The following is a 17,832-nucleotide window of genomic DNA, read 5'->3' as shown; positions in this document are numbered from 1 at the left end:
TCATCTTCACGCCCACGTTGCCCAGACCGCCTGCGCCCTTGGTGTTGACCGTGAACTCCTGGTCCTTTCCCACTTCCACCTCTGGGGGGGGGGGGGAAATGTCACATCTCAATCCAAAACAACCTCATGTTTGTCAGGTTTGTCACTGACAGTTCAGTTAGGTTTTGGTTTTTCCTGTCTTTGTTTCCTGTCAGCGCTCTTATTTTGGTTATTTCCTGATTATCTCCCTGAGTGCTTTGTCCCCTTAAGCTGTGGCTGATTGGCACCTGGCCACACCTGGTGTCAATCAGCCAGCTGCTATTTGAACCTGCCTTCCTACTGTCGGAGGCAGATATTTACATATATCCAAATTGAAGTGTTACTTCTTTTATTTCATAGTCATATTTGAAAACAGCTCGTGTTTTTCCATTTGTTCTCTTTCTGTTTGTCTGCAAGTAAACTGTGTGTGTTAACCTTGAATCTTTGGAATGTAAGAAAGAGAGATAATGTGCATGTGTTTTGACTAGAGAGACTGAAGCGGGGAGAGGGTTTTTTCGGGAGGACAGACCATCTTAGGGGCGCAATTGAATGTTCTATGCTGGACTGGTCTCAATGTATATTTGCAAAGCTTTGCAAATATATTACAAAATACCTATTCTGTCTCTGGTGGTTTTTCAACTCAGCTTTAAGTGTCGTAAAGAGCTTGGGAGCAACTTGTGACTTGAATTCCCTGGGAGGAACAACTGGTCCAAAACGCAACACTACCTGTCATAATACTTCTTGCTGTAGCTCTGTCTACTTTTGTTCACTCTGCTCATGTCATAGTTCCTTCGTGTCACAGTTAGTGTTTTTGTTTCTTGTCGACAGTTAGCCTTTGTGCTATTTTAGTTCATAGCCAAGTTTGTTCTCCACCTTGTGCGCGCCTTTTGTTTGTACGCTTTTGGTTGTTTTTTTTGCTATAGTGTTAAATTAAATCAATTATCTGCCAATAGAACAAGAAAATTTGGCTTGTCAAGACTTTCCAAAACAAGTAAAATTAGCTAACCTCAATGAACCCAAAAATACTTTAAAAATAAGTAAATTCTCACTAATAACAAGTGCACTTTTCTTGGTCGAAAAAAAAATGAGACCTTTTTGCTCAATATGTTGAAAAATATTCTTAAATGAAGTAAATACTAGTGCCATTATCTTGACGTGATTATATGCGCTCGCCATCAGGATTTTCTTGTTCATGCTTGAAGTAAGAAATGATTACTTTAAAAAAGTAGTTTTATATGACCCAGCTTTGCAACAGTTGTTATTCTAGTTTCAAGCATGTTTTACTCAATATCATACTTGCCAACCTTGAGACCTCCGATTTCGGGGGGTGGGGGCGGGCGGGGTCGGGGTGGGACGAGGGCGTGGCTGGGGGCGTGGTTGGGGGCGTGGCTAAAGGGGAGGAGTATATTTACAGCTAGAATTCACCAAGTCAAGTATTTCATATATATATAGATATATATATATATCTATATATATATATATATATATATATATATATATATATGTATATAGATATATATATATATAAGAAATACTTGACGTTCAGTGAATTCTACCTATATATATATATATATATATATATATATATATATATATATATATATATACATATATATATATGTATATATATATTTATTTTATTATATGTATATAAATATATATATGTATATATATGTATGTATATATATATATATACATATGTATACATATATATTAATTTTATTATATGTATATATATATATATATATATATATATATATATATATATATATATATATATATATCAATCAATATCAATCTGATTGACAAACACTTTCCCAAAGACAACATCCTAAGAAAAGTATTCAACAAGAACAACATTAAATTGAGCTACAGCTGCATGAACAATATACGACAAATCATCTCAAACCACAACAAAACAATTGCAAATGAGCCGTCGGCCCTCAGACAGAGCGACTCCAAAACCAACAAAGGATGTAATTGTCGAAAGAAACCTGATTGCCCTCTCAACGGGGGGTGCTTACAAACATCAGTTGTCTACCAATCTAAGGTAATACGCAAGGACATTAACACATCCGACACATATGTAGGATTAACCGAGGGAGAATTCAAAACCAGATGGAACAATCACAAGGCTTCTTTCAGGAACAAAAACCTGCGGAATACCACAGAACTCAGCAAACACATTTGGGACCTCAAAGACAATAATGTTGAATATTCAATAACATGGCAAATTATTGCATCCAGCACACCTTACAATAGTGGTAATAAAAGATGCAACCTATGCTTGAAAGAGAAACTGTTTATTATTTACCGTCCAGACCTGTCATCCCTCAACAAGCGCAGCGAAATTGTAACAACATGCCGCCATAGACGGAAACACCTCCTAGGTAACACATGAGCCAATCACCACGCCCCTAGGCCAGCCTGTACCCACCCACTCTGTGCCCTATATAAACCATGGTATGCGAATGATCCCATTAAAATCTCCTGACGATTGAGGGTACCCCCCTCATGAAACAGGCCTGTAGAGATGAAATAGTCTTGTGATTTTTTTCCCACACATACATATATATATATATATATATATATATATACATATATATTTATTTTATTATATATATATATATATATATATATATATATATATATATATATATATATATATATAAAAGAAATACTTGAATTTCAGTGTTCATTTATTTACACATATACACACACATAACACTCATCTACTCGTTTTTGAGTTAAGGGTTGAATTGTCTATCCTTGTTCTATTCTCTGTCACTATTTTTCGAACCATGCTGAACTCTCTAATGATGCACTGATGTGTGGCACGCACAAAAGTGCTTTCATCAAATGCACTAGATGGCAGTATTGTCCTGTTTAAGAGTGTCACAACATTGCTGTTTACGGCAGACGAACTGCTTTACGGTATACAAAAACGTGACTGCTGTTGTTGTGTGTTGTTGCCGCGCTGGGAGGACGTTAATGAAACTGCCTAACAATAAACGCATGAGGACCTGAGTCCGCCTGAATTTCGGGAGATTTTCGGGAGAAAATTTGTCCCAGGAGGTTTTCGGGAGAGGCGCTGAATTTCGGGAGTCTCCCGGAAAATCCGGGAGGGTTGGCAAGTATGCTCAATATAGGTCATCAAATCTCAGCTACAAGCTATAATATCTTACTGAGATCATTTAGGACCAAAACCCTTAAAACAAGTAAAACACTCTAACATAAAATCTGCTTAGTGAGAAGAATTATCTTATCAGACAGAAAACAAGCAAATATCACCCTTATTTGAGATATTTAATCTTACTTAGATTTCAGTTTCTGCAGTCCAGTCATTCAAACAGTTTTACTTTGTCATTGTTGTTGTACTTACTGGTGTCCAGTCCCTCCACTTTCACTTTCCCAATATCCAGCTGTGGCGCCACCGTGACGTGGAAGGGGCTTTTAGGAATGGGATCACCTCCGTGGGTCACCGTGACTGCCATGTTTCCCTGGAAAAAAAAAAACCCAGGAACACATCAAAAAGGTGAGTACCGGTCATTGTAACGCACATCTAAAAATGGACTTGAAAGCGCCACCTGCTGGAGAGCGGTGTATTTGACCGTGTAGGAGTAATCGTGGTTGTCGATGATCTCAAAGTCGCGAACCGCCTCGCCGGGGCCCGAGGCCGCGAAACGCACCTCCGGCTTGGCCTTCCCTGCTCCTTTTGTGTAGATGGTGAAGTGGGTCGGGGTGCCCACCTCCACTCCTGAAATGTTTTTTTGTAATTATCCAGTCCCACCTTTGATTACTACGCCGACTAATGGTATGACCTCACCTGTTTTGTTGAGTCCCGGGCCCTCTGCTCTCACCTTGCCGGCGTCGTGGGAGGGGTCAACCTTGACTTTGAATGGACTGGTGGGAATTTCCTGACAAGGTAAATGGTGCGTAAATTCATTAGTGATTGAAAAAACAAAACAAACCTCCCCAGAGGAGCTGGTCCTACCTGGTCAGCAAAAAGCACCATGATGGTGTAGCGGCCCGGGCCCGGAGGGGTGTACTTGACAGTGAAGGTGTCATTGTCATTCTTGATGATGTCAAAGTCGATGTCTGCCTCGGCGGGGCCGACCACCCCCGGGGCGCACTTGATTCCAATGCTGATGTCTCCTATAAAAGGTGAGAATAGTTCAGTTGTTGCTATGGAAAAAATACAAAGTAGTGTTATAATAATAGATTTTATTTGTAAAAAGCACTTTACATTGAGTAAACAACCTCAAAGTGCTACAGTCTATTAAAAAAAAAGAAAAAAAAAAAAAAAAAAGATAATAAAACAAAATAAAAACTAGAACGGCCAGATAGCTATAACTAGTATGCATATATCTAAAAAAAAAAGAGGCTTTTTTAAAAAGAAGGGTTTTTAAGCCTTTTTTTAAAAGCATCCACAGTCTGTGGTGCCCTCAGGTGGTCAGGGAGAGCGTTCCACAGACTGGGAGCGGCGGAGTTGTCCCCATACCAATATTTTGGTCCCGGTACCAAAATGTATTTCGATACTTTTCGACCACAAAAAATGGCATTAATCTTATGTTTATTATTGCAAGTGAACATACTAGACAAAAATGTTGCCCTGATACCAATATTTTGGTACTGGTACCAAAATTATTTTGCTACTTTTCGGTATTTTTCTAAATAAAGAGGACCACAAAAAAAATTTCATTATTGGCTGTATTTTAACAAAAAAATCTTACGGTACATTAAACATATGTTTCTTATTGCAATTTAGTCCTTAAATAAAGTAGTGAACATACTAGACAAAAATGTTGCCCTGATACCAATATTTTGGTACTGGTACCAAAATTATTTTGTTACTTTTCGGTACTTTTCTAAATAAAGGGCACCACAAAAAAATGTCATTATTGGCTTTATTTTAACAAAAAATCTTAGGGTACATTAAACATATGTTTCTTATTGCAATTTAGTCCTTAAATAAAGTAGTGAACATACTAGACAAAAATGTTGCCCTGATACCAATATTTTGGTACCGGTACCAAAATTATTTTCTTACTTTTCGGTACTTTTCTAAATAAAGGGGATCACCAAAAATGGCATTATTGGCTTTATTTTAACAAAAAATCTTAGGGTACATTAAACATATGTTTATTATTGCAATTTAGTCCTTAAATAAAATAGTGAACATACTAGACAATAGTGTTGTCTCGATACCAATATTTTGGTACCGGTACCAAAATTATTTCGATATGTTTGGGTACTTTTCTAAATAAAGGGGAACCGCAAAAAAATTAATTATTGGCTTTATTTTAACCAAAAATCTTAGGGTACATTAAACATATGTTTATTATTGCAATTTAGTCCTTAAATAAAATAGTGAACACACTAGACAATAGTGTTGTCTCGATACCAATATTTTGGTACCGGTACCAAAATTATTTTGATACTTTTGGGTACATTTCTAAATAAAGGGGACCAGAAAAAATGTCATTATTGGCTTTATTTTAACAAAACATCATAGGGTACATTAAACATATGTTTATTATTGCAATTTAGTCCTTAAATAAAATTGTCAACATATTAGACAATAGTTTTGTCTCGATACCAATATTTTGGTACCGGTACTGGTACCAAAATTATTTCGATACTTTTCAAAATAAAGGGGACCCCAAAAAATTTCATTATTGGCTTTATTTTAACCAAAAATCTTAGTGTACATTAAACATATGTTTACTATTGCAAGTTTGTCCTTAAATAAAATAGTGAACATACTAGACAATAGTGTTGTCTCGCTACCAATATTTTGGTACTGGTACCGGTACCAAAATTATTTTGTTACTTTTCGGTACATTTCTAAATAAAGGGGACCAGAAAAAATGTCATTATTGGCTTTATTTTAACAAAACATCATAGGGTACATTAAACATATGTTTATTATTGCAATTTATTCCTTAAATAAAATAGTGAACACACTAGACAATAGTGTTGTCTCGATACCAATATTTTGGTACCGGTACCAAAATTATTTCGATACTTTTGGGTACATTTCTACATAAAGGGGACCAGAAAAAATTTGATTATTGGCTTTATTTTAACAAAACATCTTAGGGTACATTAAACATATGTTTATTATTGTAAGTTTGTCCTTAAATAACATTGTGAACATACTAGACAATAGTGTTGTCTCGCTACCAATATTTTGGTACTGGTACCGGTACCAAAATTATTTTGTTACTTTTCGGTACATTTCTAAATAAAGGGGACCAGAAAAAATGTCATTATTGGCTTTATTTTAACAAAACATCATAGGGTACATTAAACATATGTTTATTATTGCAAGTTTGTCCTTAAATAACATAGTGAACATACTAGACAATAGTGTTGTTCTGATACCAATATTTCGGTACCGGTACCAAAATTATTTCGATACTTTTGGGTACTTTTCTAAATAAAGGGGAACCGCAAAAAAAATCATTATTGGCTTTATTTTAACAACAAATCTTAGGGTACATTAAACATATGTTTATTATTGCAAGTTTGTCAGCAATGACACGACGTGACGACGACGGGGGACCGGTACTTTTTAGAGGTGGTATGGTACCAAATATGATTCATTGGTATCTATACTAATACCGGTATACCGTACAACCCTATCTATTTGATATCAGATCGGAAAGAAAATCAGTGGTATCGCAGATCTAGGACCAGCAATGACACAACATGACGACGACGGGGGGCACGGGGGGATGGGGGAAACGGTACTTTTTAGAGGTGGTATAGTACCGAATATGATTCATTAGTATCGTGGTACTATACTAATACCGGTATACCGTACAACCCTAATACAAAGCAATGTTTTCAATGAATGCTCATGCAGTTGTCAGCAGTTTCCATGAGAATTCCCCCGCACTCGCCGGTGTTTTTATCGCTCATCATCTTCCCATCGGCGCTCACCTTGACCAGCCTCGCCGCAGTCCACAGTGAAGTATGTCGGCTCATTAGCCTTCAGACCCGTCTTCTCCACGCCGGGCCCGTAGACCTTGACCTTCTCCGGATGAGAGCCCTCTCCCACCAGCACCTAAAGGATTCACAGTGTACTTGAGGCAAGGGGGGCAGTTTAGCTGAAGGAGGACCCGCCAAAGTCCTTTTCTGTTCAATTCTCAGAGTGGAGGGCAGAGGGTCGTACCCTGAAGGGGCTGTTGGGCACGTTGACGTCGCCCCAGGCAATGATGATGGTGTGTTTGATGGGCTTGGTCGGCGTGTACACGCACAGGTAGGTGCCGTCGCCCTTGTCGCTGACCTTGATGTTGATGGCGCAGCCTTCGGCATCCTATCGACATCACAAACAATACATGCATGGATGCAGACAAACTTCTAAAGACGGATTCAGAAAAAAAAAAAATGCACAGATTTTTCTCATAATAATAATAATAATAATAGATTTTACATTGAGTAAACAACCTCAAAGTGCTACAGTGTATTAAAAAAATAAAAATAAAAAAATAATAAAAATGAAATAAAATTAAAAACTAGATCAGCCAAAAAGCTATAATTAGTATGCATATATCTAAAAAAAAAAAAAAATTTAAATAATGTTTTTTAAGCCTTTTTTAAAAGCATCCACAGTCTGTGGTGCCCTCAGGTGGTCAGGGAGAGTGTTCCACAGACTGGGAGCAACGGAGCAGAAAGTACAGTACATATTCCGTACAATTGACCACTAAATGGTAACACCCGAATAAGTTTTTCAACTTGTCCACGGTAATCAATTCATGGTAAAAGGGTTGGATAGCTTTCCCTGACCGGGAATCAAACCCGGCCCACGGCGGTGAAAGCACCGAATCCTAGCCACGAGACCACCAGGGAGCTAGACGACCAATAAAAACGCAATAAACGGGGGAACGAAAAATTTGATATATAAATATAAACAAAACAAAACGCACTGCAAAAAGTGAAATCTAAGTAAGATGAAATATCTCAAATAAGGGTGATATTTGCTTGTTTTCTGTCTGATAAGATAATTCTTCTCACTAAGATTTTATGTTAGTGTTTTACTTGTTTTAAGTGTTTTGGTCCTAGATGATCTCAGGAAGATATTACAGCTTGTTGCTAAGATTTTATTGACTAAAACTATTTTTGTCCAAATGTCCAAAACACACCCAGCAATGGTGCACAGGAAGGCGGGGAAGAAGAGGGGAAAAGGCGGCCAAAATGGTCAAAAGTCCCAATTTTGTCCAAAATACCTCCAGTTCCAGTCCCACGAGTCCCGCCGCCGGCCGCACAAGTCCCGGGATGCAAAAAATGTCCAAAACGCACCCAGCAAAGTCCCACGGGAAGCGGGGGAGAAAAGTGAGAAAAGTCGGCAAAAGTCCCCAAAAATGTTCTAAATACCTAGCCAGGTTCGAGTCCCTCAAGTCCCGCCGCCGGCCGCGCAAGTCCCGAGATGCCCAAAATGTGCATAACACACCCAGCCGAGTCCCACGCGGAGGGGGGGGATAAAAGTTGGAAAAGTCGGCAAAAGTCCCAAAATTGTTCAAAATACCTACCCAGGTTCAAGTGCCACATGGGGTGCCACAAAACCCGGGTGTGATTTTTGAACATTTTACCGACTTTTCTCACTTTTCTCCCCGCCTTCCCGTGGGACTTTGCTGGGCGCGTTTTGGACAATTTGGGCATCCCGGCCGACGGCGGGACCTGTGGCACTCGAACCTGGGTAGGTATTTTGAACATTTTTGGGACTTTTGCCGACTTTTCCAACTTTTATCCCCCCCCCCCACTTTGCTGTTTTATTTTCAATGAAACAGTAGAAAATACGTACTCATCTAGTAGTACAGTTGTTATTAGTGAGAATATACTTATTTTAAGGTATTTTGGGTTTCATTGAAGTTAGCTAATTAGGACAGAGGACCCTATTGAATTTCTAGCGTTTTATTATTATACCGCCGCCTCTTTGAGCTGTAATTTGACCCCCTTAACATGCTTCAAAACTCACCAAATTGGACACACACATCAGGACTGGCGAAAATTGCGATCTAATCAAAAAAACCAAACCCCAAAACTCAAAATTGCGCTCTAGCACCCCGTAGGAAGAAAACACAGACAAAACTGCCTCTAACTCCCAGTAGGAATGTCGTAGAGACATGAAACAAAAACCTCCTATGTAGGTCTCACATAGACCTATATTTCATACACTGACAACCCCCAGCAAAAATCAACAGGAAGTTTGCAATTCCCCCTTCAAAACAAAAGTTGTGTAAAAACAGTCACCTTTTTTCAAACATTATCTCCTCTGAGCGCGTTTGTCGTGTCGGCTTCAAATTAGCACAGGAGAGAGATTGAACCCTTCTGATTCAAAGTTGATGAAAGAGTTTTAATTACTGCTCCGGTTTGGATTTTATGAGCCCTCAAAGTCGGTCCCGTCCATCGCTGCTTGCAGCTTTAATTAGGGACCGCAATGTCCCTTTGGGACAGAGGACCCTATTATATTTGTAAGGTTTTATTATTATTATTCCGCCGCCTCTTTGAGCTGTAATTTGACCCCCTTAACATGCTTCAAAACTCACCATATTTGACACACGCATCAGGACTGGCAAAAATTGCGATCTAATCTACATACCTAGCCCCAAAACTCAAAATTGCGCTCTAGCGCCCCCTAGGAAGAAAACACAGACAAAACTGCCTGTATCTCCCACTAGGAATGTCGGAGAAATGAAACAAAAACCTCTATATAGGTCTCACTTAGACCTAGGTTTTATTCATTGACATCCTTCAGCAAAAATCAACAGGAAGTTGTCAATTCCCCCTTCAAAACAAAAGTTTTGTAAAAACAGTCACTTTTGCCTCTTTGAGCTATAATTTGAGCCCCTTAACATGCTTCAAAACTCACCAAACTAGACACACACTTCAGGACTGGCAAAAATTGCGATATAATAAAAAAAGAAAACAACCCCAAAACTCAAAATTGCGCTCTAGCGCCCCCTAGGAAGAAAACACAGACAAAACTGCTCCTAGGAAGAAAACACAGAAAAAACTGCCTCTAACTCCCAGTAGGAATGTCTTAGAGACATGAAACAAAAACCTCTATGTAGGTCTCACTTGGACCTACATTTCATGTATTGACAACCCCCAGCACAAATCAACAGGAAGTTTGCAATTTCCCCTTCAAAACAAAAGTTGTGTAAAAACCGGTCACCTTTTTTCAAACATTATCTCCTCTGAGCGCGTTTGTCGTGTCGGCTTCAAACTAGCACAGGAGAGAGATTGAACCCTTCTGATTAAAAGTGGACGAAAGAGTTTTAATTACTGCTCCGGTTTGGATTTTATGAGCCCTCAAAGTCGGTCCCGTCCATCGCTGCTTGCAGCTTTAATTAGGGACCGAGTCCCTTTGGGACAGAGGACCCTATTGAATTTCTAGCGTTTTATTATTATACTGCCGCCTCTTTGAGCTGTAATTTGACCCCCTTAACATGCTTCAAAACTCACCAAATTGGACACACACATCAGGACTAGCGAAAATTGCAATCTAATTAAAAAACCAAACCCCAAAACTCAAAATTGCACTCTAGCGCCCCCTATGAAGAAAACACAGACAAAACTGCCTCTACCTCCCAGTAGGAATGTCGTAGAGACATGAAACAAAAACCTCTATGTAGGTCTCACATAGACCTGTATTTCATACACTGACAACCCCCAGCAAAAATCAACAGGAAGTTTGCAATTCCCCCTTCAAAACAAAAGTTGTGTAAAAACAGTCACCTTTTTTCAAACATTATCTCCTCTGAGCGCGTTTGTCGTGTCGGCTTCAAATTAGCACAGGAGAGAGATTGAACCCTTCTGATTCAAAGTTGATGAAAGAGTTTTAATTACTGCTCCGGTTTGGATTTTATGAGCCCTCAAAGTCGGTCCCGTCCATCGCTGCTTGCAGCTTTAATTAGGGACCGCAATGTCCCTTTGGGACAGAGGACCCTATTATATTTGTAAGGTTTTATTATTATTGTTCCGCCGCCTCTTTGAGCTGTAATTTGACCCCCTTAACATGCTTCAAAACTCACCATATTTGACACACGCATCAGGACTGGCAAAAATTGCGATCTAATCTACATACCTAGCCCCAAAACTCAAAATTGCGCTCTAGCGCCCCCTAGGAAGAAAACACAGACAAAACTGCCTGTATCTCCCACTAGGAATGTCGGAGAAATGAAACAAAAACCTCTATGTAGGTCTCACTTAGACCTAGGTTTTATACATTGACATCCTTCAGCAAAAATCAACAGGAAGTTGTCAATTCCCCCTTCAAAACAAAAGTTTTGTAAAAATAGTCACTTTTGCCTCTTTGAGCTATAATTTGACCCCCTTAACATGCTTCAAAACTCACCAAACTAGACACACACTTCAGGACTGGCAAAAATTGCGATATAATAAAAAAAGAACAACCCCAAAACTCAAAATTGCGCTCTAGCGCCCTCTAGGAAGAAAACAGAGACAAAACTGCTCCTAGGAAGAAAACACAGAAAAAACTGCCTCTAACTCCCAGTAGGAATGTCGTAGAGACATGAAACAAAAACCTCTATGTAGGTCTCACATAGACCTATATTTCATACACTGACAACCCCCAGCAAAAATCAACAGGAAGTTTGCAATTCCCCCTTCAAAACAAAAGTTGTGTAAAAACAGTCACCTTTTTTCAAACATTCTCTCCTCTGAGCGCGTTTGTCGTGTCGCCTTCTAATTAGCACAGGAGAGAGATTGAACCCTTCTGATTCAAAGTTGATGAAAGAGTTTTAATTACTGCTCTGGTTTGGATTTTGTGAGCCCTCAATTTCGGTCCCGTCCATCGCTGCTTGCAGCTTTAAATAGGGCCCGCATGGCCCATTGTAAAAGGAATCCCAACGGGAGTCCTTCTGCAATGGGACATAAGGACCTATTGAATTTGTAAGGTTTTATTATTTTTTATTATTATTATTATTATTATTATTATTATTATTATTATTATTCTTCCGCTGCCTCTTTGAGCTGCAACTTGACCCACTTAACATACTTCAAAACTCGCCATATTTGACCCACACATCAGGACCTGCGAAAATTGTCTTTTAATAAAAAAAACGAACCCCAAAACTCAAAATTGCGCTGTAGCGCCCCCTAGGAAAAAAAAAACTAGACTGCCTGTATCTCCCACTAGGAAGGTCGGAGAGACATGAAACAAAAACTTCTATGTAGGTCTGACTTACACCTAATTTTCATAATTGTACATCATCGGGCAGAAATCAACAGGAAGTTGGCAATTCCCCCTTCAAGACAAAAATGTACTAAAAACAGTCACTTTTGCCTCTTTGAGCTGTAATTTGACCCCCTTAACATGCTTCAAACCTCACCGAACTGAACACACACATCAGGACTGGCAAAAATTGTGATCTAATAAAAAAACATAACCCCAAATCTCAAAATTGCGCTCTTGCGCAATTTTTGAATAAAACGCAGAAAAAACTGCTCCTCGGAAGAAAAAAATGACAAAACTGCCTGTAACTCCCACTGGGAAGGTCGGAGAGACATGAAACTAAAACCTCTATGCAGGTCTCACTTAGACCTACATTTCATTTTACTTGTTTTGCAAAGTCTTGACAAGCCAAATGTTTTTGTTCTATTGGCAGATAATCTTGCTTAGTTCAAATAAAATACCCCTCATTTTTGTATTTTTTTTTCTTGTTTTTGAACACTGACTTTTTGCAGTGCACCGGCGGAAAGCGATAATCGATTAAAAAACAAGCAAACCGGAGACTTCCTGAAATGCGCGTCCTTTCTGATTTTAACACGTAAAAAGACGCAAAAAGTGCGTTAACCCTAACAGTACCTGACTACTGTAACTGACAAGCGATGACATAACCAGGCGGAGGTATCTTTACCTGGGCATAGATGGTGAGCTGACCCTTCCCAGCCATGCGGGCATCGATGGTGAATTCTGTCGCCTTGTTGACGGTAACACCGGTCGGCTGCAGGCCCGGACCAAAAGCTTTCACCTGAAGGTTGGAACGTATTTGTTACTAAGGCGAGTGTCGTGCGTTTTTTTAAGTTACGGGGCGACGGTGACCTTCTCGGGGAAGACGTCATTGGCCGCGGGCAGAATGTGCGCCATGAAGGGGCTGTCCTTAATGTCCTCGTCGTCGCAGATGACGTGGACGGCGTAGTCGCCGGGCTCGGTGGGCCAGTAGCGGACGTCGCAGGACCCGTCCCCCTTGTCGTCGCACTCGATCCTGGCCTGGGAGGGGCCCTCGATGGAGAAGCCTGCGCCACGAGAGAAGGAAGATTCTCCAATGTCACACTGCAAAAACTGAAATCTAAGTAAGATTAAATATCTCAAATTAGGGTGATATTTGTTTTTTTTCTGTCTGATGATTCTTCTTACTAAACAGATTTTATGTTAGTGTTTTACTTGTTTTAAGTGTTTTGGTCCTAGATGATCTCAGGAAGATATTACAGCTTGTTGCTGAGATTTGATGACCTATATTGAGTAAAACATGCTTGAAACTATTTTTGTCCAAATGTCCAAAACACACCCAGCAATGGTGCACAGGAAGGCGGGGAAGAAAAGGGGAAAAGGCGGCCAAAATGGTCAAAAGTCCCAATTTTGTCCAAAATACCTCCCCGGGTTCCAGTCCCACGAGTCCCGCCGCCGGCCGCACAAGTCCCGTAATGCAAAAAATGTCCAAAACACACCCAGCAAAGTCCCACGGGAAGCAGGGGTAGAAAAGTGAGAAAAGTCGGCAAAAGTCCCCAAAAATGTTCTAAATACCTAGCCAGGTTCGAGTCCCTCAAGTCCCGCCGCCGGCCGCGCAAGTCCTGAGATGCCCAAAATGTCCATAACACACCCAGCCGAGTCCCACGGGGAGGGGGGGGATAAAAGTTGGAAAAGTCGGCAAAAGTCCCAAAAATGTTCAAAATACCTACCCAGGTTCAAGTGCCACATGGGGTGCCACAAAACCCGGGTGTGATTTTTGAACATTTTACCGACTTTTCTCACTTTTCTCCCCGCCTTCCCGTGGGACTTTGCTGGACGCGTTTTGGACATTTTGGGCATCCCGGCCGGCGGCGGGACCTGTGGCACACTGCAAAAACTGAAATCTAAGTAAGATTAAATATCTCAAATAAGGGTGATATTTGCTTTTTTTCTGTCTGATAATTCTTCTTACTTAGCGGATTTTATGTTAGTGTTTTACTTGTTTTAAGTGTTTTGGTCCTAGATGATCTCAGTAAGATATTACAGCTTGTTGCTGAGATTTGATGACCTATATTGACTAAAACATGCTTGAAACTATTTTTGTCCAAATGTCCAAAACACACCCAGCAATGGTGCACAGGAAGGCGGGGAAGAAGAGGGGAAAAGGCGGCCAAAATGGTCAAAAGTCCCAATTTTGTCCAAAATACCTCCCCGGGTTCCAGTCCCACGAGTCCCGCCGCCGGCCGCACAAGTCCCGGAATGCAAAAAATGTTCAAAACACACCCAGCAAAGTCCCACGGGAAGAAGGGGTAGAAAAGTGAGAAAAGTCGGCAAAAGTCCCCAAAAATTTTCTAAATACCTAGCCAGGTTCGAGTACCTCAAGTCCCGCCGCCGGCCGCGCAAGTCCTGAGATGCCCAAAATGTCCATAACACACCCAGCCGAGTCCCACGGGGAGGGGGGGGATAAAAGTTGGAAAAATCGGCAAAAGTCCCAAAAATGTTCAAAATACCTACCCAGGTTCAAGTGCCACATGGGGTGCCACAAAACCCGGGTGTGATTTTTGAACATTTTACCGACTTTTCTCACTTTTCTCCCCGCCTTCCCGTGGGACTTTGCTGGGCGCCTTTTGGACATTTTGGGCATCCCGGCCGGCGGCGGGACCTGTGGCACACTGCAAAAACTGAAATCTAAGTAAGATTAAATATCTCAAATAAGGGTGATATTTGCTTTTTTTCTGTCTGATAATTCTTCTTACTTAGCAGATTTTATGTTAGTGTTTTACTTGTTTTAAGTGTTTTGGTCCTAGATGATCTCAGTAAGATATTACAGCTTGTTGCTGAGATTTGATGACCTATATTGAGTAAAACATGCTTGAAACTATTTTTGTCCAAATGTCCAAAACACACCCAGCAATGGTGCACAGGAAGGCGGGGAAGAAGAGGGGAAAAGGCGGCCAAAATGGTCAAAAGTCCCAATTTTGTCCAAAATACCTCCCCGGGTTCCAGTTCCACGAGTCCCGCCGCCGGCCGCACAAGTCCCGGGGTGCAAAAAATGTCCAAAACGTACCCAGCAAAATCCCACGGGAAGCAGGGGTAGAAAAGTGAGAAAAGTCGACAAAAGTCCCCAAAAATGTTCTAAATACCTAGCCAGGTTCGAGTCCCTCAAGTCCCGCCGCCGGCCGCGCAAGTCCTGAGATGCCCAAAATGTCCATAATACACCCAGCCGAGTCCCACGGGGAGGGGGGGGATAAAAGTTGGAAAAGTCGGCAATAGTCCCAAAAATGTTCAAAATACCTACCCAGGTTCAAGTGCCACATGGGGTGCCACAAAACCCGGGTGTGATTTTTGAACATTTTACCGACTTTTCTCACTTTTCTCCCCGCCTTCCCGTGGGACTTTGCTGGGCGCCTTTTGGACATTTTGGGCATCCCGGCCGGCGGCGGGACCTGTGGCACACTGCAAAAACTGAAATCTAAGTAAGATTAAATATCTCAAATAAGGGTGATATTTGCTTTTTTTCTGTCTGATAATTCTTCTTACTTAGCAGATTTTATGTTAGTGTTTTACTTGTTTTAAGTGTTTTGGTCCTAGATGATCTCAGTAAGATATTACAGCTTGTTGCTGAGATTTGATGACCTATATTGACTAAAACATGCTTGAAACTATTTTTGTCCAAATGTCCAAAACACACCCAGCAATGGTGCACAGGAAGGCGGGGAAGAAGAGGGGAAAAGGCGGCCAAAATGGTCAAAAGTCCCAATTTTGTCCAAAATACCTCCCCGGGTTCCAGTCCCACGAGTCCCGCCGCCGGCCGCACAAGTCCCGGGGTGCAAAAAATGTCCAAAACACACCCAGCAAAGTCCCACGGGAAGCAGGGGTAGAAAAGTGAGAAAAGTCGGCAAAAGTCCCCAAAAATGTTCTAAATACCTAGCCAGGTTCGAGTACCTCAAGTCCCGCCGCCGGCCGCGCAAGTCCTGAGATGCCCAAAATGTCCATAACACACCCAGCCGAGTCCCACGGGGAGGGGGGGATAAAAGTTGGAAAAGTCGGCAAAAGTCCCAAAAATGTTCAAAATACCTACCCAGGTTCAAGTGCCACATGGGGTGCCACAAAACCCGGGTGTGATTTTTGAACATTTTACCGACTTTTCTCACTTTTCTCCCCGCCTTCCCGTGGGACTTTGCTGGGCGCCTTTTGGACATTTTGGGCATCCCGGCCGGCGGCGGGACCTGTGGCACACTGCAAAAACTGAAATCTAAGTAAGATTAAATATCTCAAATAAGGGTGATATTTGCTTTTTTTCTGTCTGATAATTCTTCTTACTTAGCAGATTTTATGTTAGTGTTTTACTTGTTTTAAGTGTTTTGGTCCTAGATGATCTCAGTAAGATATTACAGCTTGTTGCTGAGATTTGATGACCTATATTGACTAAAACATGCTTGAAACTATTTTTGTCTAAATGTCCAAAACACACCCAGCAATGGTGCACAGGAAGGCGGGGAAGAAGAGGGGAAAAGGCGGCCAAAATGGTCAAAAGTCCCAATTTTGTCCAAAATACCTCCCCGGGTTCCAGTCCCACGAGTCCCGCCGCCGGCCGCACAAGTCCCGGGGTGCAAAAAATGTCCAAAACGTACCCAGCAAAGTCCCACGGGAAGCAGGGGGAGAAAAATGAGAAAAGTCGGCAAAAGTTCCCAAAAATGTTCTAAATACCTAGCCTGGTTCGAGTCCCTCAAGTCCCGCCGCCGGCCGCGCAAGTCCCGGGATGCCCAACATGTCCATAACACACCCAGCCGAGTCCCACGGGGGGGGGGGGATAAAAGTTGGAAAAGTCGGCAAAAGTCCCAAAAATGTTCAAAATACCTACCCAGGTTCAAGTGCCACATGGGGTCCCACACAACCCGGGTGTGATTTTTGAACATTTTACCGACTTTTCTCACTTTTCTCCCCGCCTTCCCGTGGGACTTTGCTGGGCGCCTTTTGGACATTTTGGGCATCCCGGCCGGCGGCGGGACCTGTGGCACACTGCAAAAACTGAAATCTAAGTAAGATTAAATATCTCAAATAAGGGTGATATTTGCTTTTTTTCTGTCTGATAATTCTTCTTACTTAGCAGATTTTATGTTAGTGTTTTACTTGTTTTAAGTGTTTTGGTCCTAGATGATCTCAGTAAGATATTACAGCTTGTTGCTGAGATTTGATGACCTATATTGACTAAAACATGCTTGAAACTATTTTTGTCTAAATGTCCAAAACACACCCAGCAATGGTGCACAGGAAGGCGGGGAAGAAGAGGGGAAAAGGCGGCCAAAATGGTCAAAAGTCCCAATTTTGTCCAAAATACCTCCCCGGGTTCCAGTCCCACGAGTCCCGCCGCCGGCCGCACAAGTCCCGGGGTGCAAAAAATGTCCAAAACGTACCCAGCAAAGTCCCACGGGAAGCAGGGGGAGAAAAATGAGAAAAGTCGGCAAAAGTTCCCAAAAATGTTCTAAATACCTAGCCTGGTTCGAGTCCCTCAAGTCCCGCCGCCGGCCGCGCAAGTCCCGGGATGCCCAACATGTCCATAACACACCCAGCCGAGTCCCACGGGGAGGGGGGGATAAAAGTTGGAAAAG

At 41.4% G+C, this 17,832-nt stretch overlaps 1 protein-coding gene across 2 annotated transcripts in view; it reads right to left on the bottom strand.

Annotated features, from left to right (window-relative positions):
- LOC133571999 (filamin-C-like) overlaps positions 1-17,832 on the bottom strand; it is a 129,870-nt gene that overhangs the window by 57,631 nt on the left and 54,407 nt on the right. For both annotated transcript variants that reach the window (XM_061924580.1, XM_061924581.2), the window contains 9 exons: positions 13,094-13,287; positions 12,909-13,022; positions 7,199-7,342; positions 6,967-7,090; positions 4,013-4,173; positions 3,845-3,935; positions 3,606-3,775; positions 3,401-3,518; positions 1-81 (listed from right to left, as the gene is read on the bottom strand). The exon at positions 1-81 is cut by the window's left edge and continues 182 nt beyond it. In XM_061924580.1, the coding sequence (XP_061780564.1) occupies positions 1-81; positions 3,401-3,518; positions 3,606-3,775; positions 3,845-3,935; positions 4,013-4,173; positions 6,967-7,090; positions 7,199-7,342; positions 12,909-13,022; positions 13,094-13,287 (1,197 nt within the window). The remainder of the gene's footprint in view (positions 82-3,400; positions 3,519-3,605; positions 3,776-3,844; positions 3,936-4,012; positions 4,174-6,966; positions 7,091-7,198; positions 7,343-12,908; positions 13,023-13,093; positions 13,288-17,832) is intronic.

Source organism: Nerophis lumbriciformis, linkage group LG29 (genome assembly GCF_033978685.3).
Source record: "Nerophis lumbriciformis linkage group LG29, RoL_Nlum_v2.1, whole genome shotgun sequence".
NCBI lineage: Eukaryota > Metazoa > Chordata > Actinopteri > Syngnathiformes > Syngnathidae > Nerophis > Nerophis lumbriciformis.
This window is presented reverse-complemented; position numbering and strand designations above follow the sequence as displayed.